Here is a 10,634-nt window from a genome sequence, read left to right as displayed (position 1 = left end):
TTTTGATTTTGTCCTCCTTTCACAGGAGATCAGCAGACAAAGATTCCGCCTCAGGGCGCAGGTTAAGAGGCAGAGTTTTTGCATGACATGAGCTGGTACATTTGCATCACCTCCCCTTAGAGATTTCCTGGGAAATAAATGTTGTTTGTCCCAGTCATTCATTCTTGTCTGGCACATTATTTCAACTAGTGCTTGGAAGCTCATAACACTTCCTAGGGTTAACGTTGGTTACATTTGTAATGTGCGTGGGATGGGTGGGGTTTTTTGTTTTGTTTTGGGGTTTTTTTTGCACCGTTCTATTTCTATCTTTGATACTTTACTTCTATATTATTTCCTATCATGTCACTGTCAGAAATGCATAATATGAGCAGACGGAGCTTTTGAAGATTCTCTCTGTTAAGCATTTTCCCCGCGTATGAATCACTTTTGTGGCTCTGTTCTGCACCCTCCCCAAAACCAGATGCAATATTCCAGTATCAGTCTCACCTGTGTTGCATTCAGAGATAATATCTCCTTCCTACCCCTAATCACTATTTCCCTTTTTATATATCCCTTGAGTTCCTTTCAAAATCCTACTATTAAGCCTCTCCTATCTTTAATTAACTATTTTTCCTCAGACAGAAGCAGCCTTTTTTTTATTTTTAAAGTGATCTACTCTGAAGAGTCAGTGTGTAAGAATGGCTGCTTCTTATTCCACTCACATTCTTCTTGCATGTGTCTAGAGTCTGAGTTCCTACACTTAGGGAGAAAAATAGTGTTTCCCACAGTTTAACAGATCTGTTAAACCAGAGAAGGCCCTGTGGTGAGCAGAGGGCTCTTCTGGTGAGTAGACTACTCCTCTTACCTCCCAGCACCCCATCCAGTGGTGAGCAGGGGTAGGATGACTTGGGTATAATGAATCAGGGTTCTCCTGAAGTGAAGCTGAGGACACTGTGTTAGTAAGAAAAGCCCCAAACAAAGTGTGCTTCTTAATGTGGATTGAAAATAGATTTAATATCAATAATTTAAAGGGAAGCTGAACAAAATGTAATTATTATTAGCGCTCTTCAATTTTCAGTTATAGTCTAAGGACACGGAATGGAGCAGCAGAACCTCACCAGTACCGTGACTGAATTTGTTCTCTTGGGCCTCACCCAGAATCAGCAGCTGAAGTATTTTCTCTTCATGGTCTTCTTCGTAGTCTACGTGACCACCTGGCTGGGAAACTTCACCATCATCATCACCGTGATCGCCGACCACCAGCTCCACACCCCCATGTACTTCCTGCTGGCCAACCTGACTTTTAATGTCAATGCTCCCCACCTGCATTCAGGTCTCCTCTTCCAGCATAAAACAGTCTCCTTTGAGGAGTGCATCCTCCAGATGTTCTTCTTCCACTTCATCGGGGGTGCAATGGTGTTTTTTCTTGTGGGGATGGCCATTGATCGGTACGTGGCCATCTATAAACCACTGAGATATTTGATTATCATGAACTGGGGCATGTGCATGGGGCTAGTGGTACTGGCATGGCTGGGTGGATTGGCTCACTCTGCTGTTCAAATTGGACTTCTCCTCCAGTTACCTTTCTGTGGGCCTAACATCCTGGACAATTTTTACTGTGATCTCCCACAAGTCATCAAACTGGCCTGCACCAACACCTACTTGGTTGAACTGCAGATGGTCTTCAGTGGTGGAGTGCTCCTCATCACACTATTTATCAGTCTGCTGATTTCCTACACCATCATATTAGTCAAGATCAGGACACATGTCACAGAAGGAAAACACAAGGCTCTGTCCACCTGTGGAGCCCAGATCTTGGTTGTGAGCTTAATATTCATTCCTGGTATCTTCATCTATGCTCGGCCCTTTAAGAAGTTCACCCTGGACAAGTCGACCTCAGTCTTTTTCACGGTCATCTCCCAAATGTTGAACCCAATGATCTACACGTTGAGAAATGCAGACATGAAAATGGCCATCAAGAGGCTGATGAGCAGAATGCTGTTGTCATGGAAGAAACGAAGGACACTGGTTATCTTTGAATGATCATTTCTATTAGAAACCGGACCTCAACACATCAAAGGGCAGATGTACATGCCATGTGAAATGTGCCTTCCATCAAAGAGAACACAAACTACATACTCACGAGAAATTGTGTTAATGAATAAATTACACACCCAGGGTCACAAATCTCCATTGAAGTTCATAGGGCCAACTTGTTTAGATCAGCATACCTCCATTGGAGTCAATGGGCCAGGTCCCAGGCTTGTTTAAATCCTTATAGATCCATTGGCATCAATGGCTAAGATCCCCAACTGCTGTACACAGATCCACCGGAGTCAGCGGGCCAGATCCCCAGCTGATGCAAAACGATGTTGCTCACAAACAGCTGATTTTCTGACTCTGAAATTTTTTGGTTAAAAAAAATATTCTACAAATGCTTTCAATTCCTGAAACAAATCATTTCTTCTCAAAATGAGCAATATGCAATTTCATATATGTTGAAAAAATTGTGTCCTTAATTAGCATAAATATTATTTTATAACGTATTACAGGAGAGGAATATGGTATTCTAATATTGTATGGCTTAGACCTTTTTACTCATACACATTTGCAGCTTACTTGTATTTTCTGTATGATTAGTTATCAGTATGAGTTAACAAAATTCAGTCTTTATTTTCATAGAGGATAAGAGTTAATTCTTTTATATGTTTCCATTTCTATTTCTAGCTTTACAAGTTAAACTACAAGTCTTTGGTTGTTTTGTTTTGTTTTTTCCCTAATCCTGACTTTTACTGAGGTAATCAATAATTTTTGATGGAATGTTGTTATTGTCAAAAGTGGATTTTTAGACACTTTGAAAATGAAGTGAAAAATGTTGTTATACATTATCCAGAGAGGGTTTGTTTTGTTTTGTTTTTGGTGGGGGGTGGGGAGTAGGTTTTTCTTCCTTCTTTTCTCCTCCTCTATTAACATTTTCCTTAGAAAATTAGAAGAAAGTACAAAAGAGAGAACAGGGATAGAAGTAGGAAAAAAAATGAAAAACCCAAAAAACCCATCATTTTTAGATAAAAATGCTATTAATATTTATTTTAAAATACAAGTTCTTTACAACACCTGAAATGAAAAATGGCTTTGAAATTGTTCAATAATTTTGTGAAATATTTTATTTCTTTCCCAATCAACTTTATTTTTACAACTTTCCAGTAGTAAATTGCTGATCAGCTGTGAAATCTGGCTAAGTAATACCCAACCAATCTCCCACCCAACTGCCTCAGAGCAGTAGAACAGTGGGCGGATGTTACTTCCAGCTGGAACATCAAAAGAATAGAGAACTCATATGTAACCCATGTCACCTGTGCAAAACCATTGATGACAGTAGAAGGGAACAGGAGAAGCTGAGGGCAGAATGATGAGGAATGGCATTGAAGTGAAGTCACTGAGGGCGGGGTGTGAAAGAGATGGGGATACAGAGGGGTCACTGAGGGCAGTATTACAGTGGTGGAAATCATCCAGGTAACCTGAGAGAGAAAGAAAGAAGCAGGAATACAAATGTGGTTACTTCCATGGCCATGAGGTCAACAGATTTGGGTTGTGTTGGGGAAAATGGTAAGCCAATTCCAAAATCCAGGGATATTTGCTGGAAATGAGTTGCCCCCAAACCCAACATAGCGGAATTCTATTCTGTAATCAATTAGAGTGGATACGTCCATTTATTCTAACCTACGGTCCAGAATTTTAAGGTATTTAGTGACCTATAAGAATCATTTTCAATACCATCTTTGTAATCATTGGGGATTAGACACCCATGTGCTTTTGAAAATCCCACTAGAGGCCTACATAGCTTTCAAAATCTGGCCCCAATTCTCTAATGCCTTCTGCTGCTGCCAACATGCACCCAGACATTGGTTCAAGGTGCTGCTTTTAGTCATTGGGTGAATAGCTTAGCCTACACATGCAACAATGGCCAGGAGAAATCCCCTCATTGCTGTCCCTGACATGGCTGGCAAAACCAGGGAGAAGAACATTCTAGCAGAAATGTTGATCCCTGGTCCCTCACTCACACCATATGTTCCCATAGAATCATAGATTATTAGGGACCTAAAGAGATTATCTGGTCCAACCCCCTGCTCAAAGCAGGACCAATCCCCAAGTGGCCCCCTCAAGGATTGAGCTCACATCCCTGAGTTTAGCAGACCAATGCTCAAACCACTGAGCTATCACTCCTCCATCTGCCTCTTCAGCTAGAATGTTGAAATTCTTGGACACTGAGTGTCCGTTGACCGTTAAGTCCAAAAGGAGACCGAATTTGAACTTTGACCTTTCAGTCAGAGCTGACCAACAGATGATCAGGATCTTCAGCCGTGCTCTTGGCTCAAATGTGTTAAAGTTGACGAGAGGGACTTGGCATGAGCATGCCTGATTGTTCTAATCACTGCACCTCACTCCTCTCCTAGAACTGCCATACAACCCACAAGTCTCCATTCCTATCTCTGGCTCTGACCCCTGGAGCAGACTGATGTCTCAGTGCCAAAAGCAGCACGCATGAGTGCTGCGATTTCCGCTGCTTTGGAGGCGAGACAAAGGCCCAGTTCATCCGCAGTGTCCTGAAAATAGTCCTTGCGTCAGCTCGAGACAACTCTGAAAAGTTTCAAAGCCTGCTGAGTTTGGATAGCTAAAAATAAACATGAAATAAACAAATGAAACACTTCAGGAACTTATTAATCATTCCTCTTGGGACTGGCTCCCCAATCTCTGGGGAAGCAAGTTCTTGATCAAGCCCGGTAAAGCTCAGGGGGATTTCAGAAACTCTTTGATCCCAGTCCCTGGGCAGATATTGTACATGTAAAAGATTTCTGGGGATGTGCCATTTTTGGAATCAAATTCCACTTCCCCTGTCAGTGGGCAATGAACATGTCTGAGATGTGACTTCCTCTGGCTATCCTCAGTCATTTGGAGGCAGCCTGCTCTGAGATCACAGACACAGCAGTCTGTGTGAGGTAATTACTTTCATTGCACAAAAGCTGCCATTTACTACTAGCAGGGACAGGCATTGTGATTGCAGGGCAGGGGGCATGCGAGGTGGGTGGGCAACTTTTCTGATATTGGCTTGGATTTTTAGAGGCTCTTATGTGAATTATGAGGAGTGAACAGACCCTTTTAGTACAACTGTCTGAGACCTTCATGAGACTAGCTCTGTCTGAACAAGCTTTTCCTATGGCAGCGGCTCTATGCTGCTCTGATGTGAAAGACATTTCCTCTGAGGCAGGTTGGAACTGGGAAGTTATGACTGAAAAAAGCCCAGGGAAATGCCCTGATCTGTGGATATAATTTCAGTGAGATTCCCTGCACCTATTCTCATTTAAAACTCCCAGATGGGAAGGAGACATGAATGAATAAGGCAGGGTCCCAGAAAGCATCCGTAGTAGGGCAGAAATTGAATCCAGCTCCTCAGAATCTAAGAGCCATGAGTTACCCGCAAATACATTCTCCCTCATCATGAGCAGCAACAGAACACTGTGCTTTAATGGTGAGATATTTAGGGCTGGTTGACATTTTTGGCAAAAACAAGCAAGTAAAACAGCCCCAGAAATTTGAGCTATTCCACAAAACCAAACTTTCACCTGGAAAAATCTCTTTTCTCTTTTTTTTAATGGAATGGTTAATTTCTTCCTTTTTCATATGTAAATAAAATAATAGAAATTGTCATCCTACTACATACACATCATTTTCTCACATATTTCTCACATATTCAACATTTTTTGTGGGGAAAAAGTGATTTTTTTCAATGACCTCAAAAGATTTTCAAAACTGTTAATGAGAGTTCAGCATCCATTATTCCATAGTAACTCTGAAAATTTCACTCTAGATGCACACTTGGAAACATTTATGAGTTCACTCTTTTTTAATGAGTGTCTAAAGTTCAGCACCAGAATCCATAGGGACCTTAATAAAGCAAAGGCATTTTTCAGAGATGTTGAGCACATGGTAGTCCTGCTCAAGTAAACTAGACAAAATTCCGTCTCTTCTTGGAGCCACTTGAAGAGGCCAAAGACCAACATCATGTTAAGGTGGGTTACAGGTGTTCAGTACCTCTGATATCAAGGCCAGGAATTGGGCAACAGAATCCCATGAATCAGTGGTTCACGAATTTTCCATTGCAATTCTCCTCCCATCTTGTGAGGATCTAGCTAGGATCCCCCTCCGATTTAGCATCTATGATCCCCAAGATGAGAGACCCTGGATTCTGAGAATCGCTGCCTAAATGCACTCCCTGCAAATCCACTTGCTTCCCAAACCAGAACCTCTAGGCCCAGCCAGGAATCTGTGGACAATGGGTGGTGTGCCCCATTAGGCCTTCAGGAAGATGAATGGATATGGTGGTTAGTATGAGGCTTGTTTGGGTGTGCAGATCGCTGCTATTCACTGGTGGAGATCGTAGTGTCTACTGAAGCAGAGTTACTGAACACTGCGGCTGAGGATAGATATATAGAATTTAGCAAACAAAGGAATTCATAATCAAATGTGTTTCTTAAGGTGCAGTTAATGCTCATTTCATGTCAGTAACATGTAGTGGGATTACATAATGATTATTATCATCACTCTTCCCTCTTCAGGAGCATTTTGAGGTTCATAAATGGAGCAGGAGAACCTCACCACCACACTGACAGAATTTGTCCTCTTGGGCCTCACCCAAAGTCTTGAGCTGCAGTGATTCCTCTTCATCATCTTCTCCATAGTCTACCTGACAACCTGGCTGGGAAACTTCACCATCATCATCACTGTGATCACCGAGCACCATCTCCACACCCCCATGTACTTCCTGCTGGCCAACCTAGCTTTCTTGGATGTCGGCGACTCATCAGTAAATGCTCCAAAATTTCTGGTGGGTCTCCTCAGCCACCGTAAAACCATCTCATTCAATGAGTGTTTCCTGCAGATGTTCTTCTTCCACTTCATCGCCGGAGCAATGTCATTATGCCTTGTGGGGATGGCAGTCGATCGGTACGTGGCCATCTATAAACCACTGCGGTACTTGACAATCATGAACCCTGGTGTGCTCGTGGGGATAGTGGTACTGGCATGGCTGGGTGGATTGGCTCACTCCGCTGTTCAGATTGGACTGCTCCTCCAGTTACCATTCTGTGGGCCAAATGTCCTGGACAATTTCTACTGTGATGTTCCACAGGTCATCAAACTGGCTTGTACCAAGACTCACCTGGTCGAACTGCAGATGGTTTTCAATGGTGGAGTGCTACTTGTAATGATATTCATCATTCTGCTTATTTCCTATGCTATCATCTTATTCAAGATAAGGACATACCTCACAGAAGGGAAACACAAGGCTCTGTCAACCTGTGGAACCCAGATTACCGTGGTGTGTTTAATATTCACACCCTGCATCTTCATCTATGCTTGACCTTTCCAGAAGTTCACCCTGGACAAAGTGGTCTCAGTCATTTATACTGTAATCACCCCAATGCTGAACCCAATGATCTACATGCTGAGGAATGCTGAGATGAAGAAGGCCATCAGGAGACTGATGAGGAGAGTGCTGTGCTCAAGGAGGGAAAAAAATACATAATTTATCTTTCAATGTCAATTTGTGCTGAAAAACTGAATTCAGCATAGCAGAGAGCAGATGTATGGGGTATGTGGAATGTATTGTGTGGTCATACAGTGCACTCATAAGAAAATGTGCTCACAAATGAGTGATAGACTGAGGGCCAGAATCTTCATAAAGGGATGAAAAGCAATCGGTTTAAATAAGATATGACTCCATCCGGGTAAATGGACCAGATCCCCAGCAAGAGGAAATGGGGGCATCTCCCTAAATTGCTTCCACCAGCTTAGACTTTGACACTGAGACTTGATGGTTGAAATTATTCTAAGAATGATTTTGACCAATAAGGAATCCATGAGGAATCAATATCTTCTCTGAGAAAAGAGCTGTTCACTATACTAAGTGTCATAACTAATGTACTGGTTGTAGTGAGGAAATTACTGTAGAGTATTGCAAGAAGTGATTAGGAACAATCTTTTACTTTATGGCTTATATTTTTTCCCTTATACATATACAACTCACCTGTAATTATCATGTGACTTTCCATCAAAGTGATTTAAGAATGATCAAATCTTACTTTCACAAGGAATTGATTTTAATTTTCATACACAGACATGTATGAAAATTATCTTCACAGGTAAAAAGACAAAAACAAACAAAACACAACTTGGACTTGCTTGTCTTTTCTGTTAATCCTTATATAGAGTGCAGTAACAAATAGAGCTGGGAAACATTTTGATGGATTTTTTTTAAAGTGTCTGTTTCATTGATAATGTATAAATAATATTAAATTAAGGTTCCGTATATATTCCAGATTTTTGTTGTCAAGGGGAAAAAAAGATGTTGATGTTTCCATGTTTACTTAGAAAGAAAGAAAGAAAGAAAGAAAGAAAGAAAGAAAGAAAGAAAGAAAGAAAGAAAGAAAGAAAGAAAGAAAAATTGGTGGATATTTTGTTATAAAGGAAACAATTATGAAATTTTCCAGTAAGAGAAAAACAGAGTTTTTTTTTCAAAATATAAATAATTTTGTAAACTTTCAAATAATATTGTGGTTCTTTTTTCTTTCTCAAAAAGTTCTATATTCTCAAAATTTAAGAGCTAAAGAAGCTGTTCTACAGTTACAATTATTTAGATCAAACTGGGCACCTGTTCCACAACAGATCTACTCTTCCTGTGTATCAGAACTTGAGTTTGAGACCCAGAAATGAATTATAACTATCTATACTCCTGTTAAGACCTCCAGTACAAACACTGCCCTGCAACAACAGCTTCACACTATTTCTAGAGAGAAAAGGTAGGTGATGTAATATCTTTTCTTATGCCACCTTCTGCTGGTGAAAGAGACACACTTTCATGCTTACACAAAGCTCTTCTGATCTGGGAAACTTACTCAGGCCACGTCCAGACTAGGTATTAAAATCGATTTTAGATACGCAACTTCAGCTACGGGAATAACGTAGCTGAAGTCGAATTTCTAAAATCGAGGTACTCACCCGTCTGGACGGCGCGGCATCGATGTCCGCGGCTCTCCGTGTCAATTCCGGAACTCCGTTCGGGTTGATGGAGTTCCGGAATCGATGTAAGCGCGCTCGGGGATAGATACTTCGCGTCCAGACTAGACGCGATATATCGATCCCCGAGCAATCGATTTTAACCCGCCGATGCCGCGGGTTAGTCTGGACGTGGGCTCAGAGTGTCACAGCTAAATAGAAGATGGAATAGATAGTATAGCATCTAGAGTTAGCACATATTTCAAGGGATCATTCAAGATGAAGTGGCCCATTAACAATGCTCCAGTCTTAGAGAGGAAAGAAATTGGGGGGAACACTAAATGCCCAAATAGCAACTATGTGGGTGAAACCAGACAATCACAACTCTCTCCAATTAACTCACACAGGAAAATGATAATGGCCCAAAACACCTCATCACAAGGTGAACACTTTTCATTAAGTGATCACTCTAAATCTGACCTGTCAGTCCTCATGCGCAAAGGAAACCTGCACAACACCGGGTAAGCTCAAAAGGTTGTCTCTCTTGCCAACAGATGTGTCAGGTAAAAGATATTACCTCCCCCACCTTGATTCTTCAGTATCCTCAGACCGACACAGTTACTGCATACAAGCTATTTCTGACAGTAATATCTTTAGAACAGAACTGTCAATCAATATCAAATCAATCACACCTATATATAATGAATGAAGTCAACAAGAACATAAAAAATTAAGGATTTGGTATTCAACTGAGGTCAGTGAGGTCAACATGTGACCGGGATGGGGACTACTGAGAGGAACTGAGGGCAAGGTGTCAAGGAGATGGGTTTCCACAGGGGTCCACAGTGAGGGCAGCTTTTCAGTGATGGAGACCATCTAGGTAACCCGAGAAAAATAGAGTGAGAGAGGCGGGGAGAAAAATATAATCGCTTCTATGCCCATGCAATCAGCGGACTTGGGTTGTGTTGGGGAAAATGGTAAGTGATTGATCTGCTCCCAACCCAATAGATCAGAAGTCTCTTCTCTTGCAAGCTGGCCCAGGTGGGTCTATTCAGTTCTGTTCAAGGCATAAGGGCGAGATTTTTAAAGGTATTTAGGGGGCCCAGTGGAATGTCCAAAAGCTCCTAGCTGCCTTTGTACTCAATGGGTTTAGGCACTTAGGTGCATTTGGAAATCCCATTAAGTGCCTAAATATCTTTAAAAATCTGGCGCTAATTCTCTGAATGCCCCTGCTGCTGCCTACACACATCTGGACATCAGTCTAATGTGCTGCTCAGTCCCCCCACACGTAACAAGCGATCCCCTTCCTGTTTTCCTCACATGACTGGCAAATTAGGGAGAAGATCATAATAGTGGAGATGTTGGTCTCAGGTCCCTCACTGACGCCATACATTCCCATGTTCCTGTTGAGCTGAAAGGTTGAAATTCTTGGACACTGAGTGTCCATTGATTGCTCAATGCAAAAGGGGACCAAATCTGAACTTTGACCTTTCAGGCAGTGCTCACCAAAGGTAATCCAGATCATCAGCCTTGCTCATAGTTCAAGTATATTAAAGAGGGCTTGAGGGACTTGGCATGACCATGCCTGCTTGTTCTAACCACTA

At 41.8% G+C, this 10,634-nt stretch overlaps 1 protein-coding gene and 1 pseudogene across 1 annotated transcript; both read left to right on the top strand.

Annotated features, from left to right (window-relative positions):
- Positions 1–1,077: 1,077 nt before the first annotated feature.
- LOC115638072 (olfactory receptor 4D1-like) lies at positions 1,078–2,022 on the top strand. Its single transcript, XM_030539662.1, has one exon. It carries the CDS (start codon positions 1,078–1,080, stop codon positions 2,020–2,022), a length of 945 nt encoding a protein of 314 aa, XP_030395522.1.
- A 4,591-nt stretch (positions 2,023–6,613) lies between these two features.
- On the top strand, positions 6,614–7,561 carry LOC115638256 (annotated as a pseudogene).
- The last annotated feature ends 3,073 nt before the right edge of the window (positions 7,562–10,634 follow it).

Source organism: Gopherus evgoodei, chromosome 21, assembly GCF_007399415.2.
Source record: "Gopherus evgoodei ecotype Sinaloan lineage chromosome 21, rGopEvg1_v1.p, whole genome shotgun sequence".
Classification (NCBI taxonomy): domain Eukaryota; kingdom Metazoa; phylum Chordata; order Testudines; family Testudinidae; genus Gopherus; species Gopherus evgoodei.
This window is presented reverse-complemented; position numbering and strand designations above follow the sequence as displayed.

What these genes read in the sequence shown, in the direction of transcription:
- LOC115638072 (XM_030539662.1), top strand. Translation starts at nt 1,078, where the DNA reads ATGGAGCAGCAGAACCTCACCAGTACCGTGACTGAATTTGTTCTCTTG.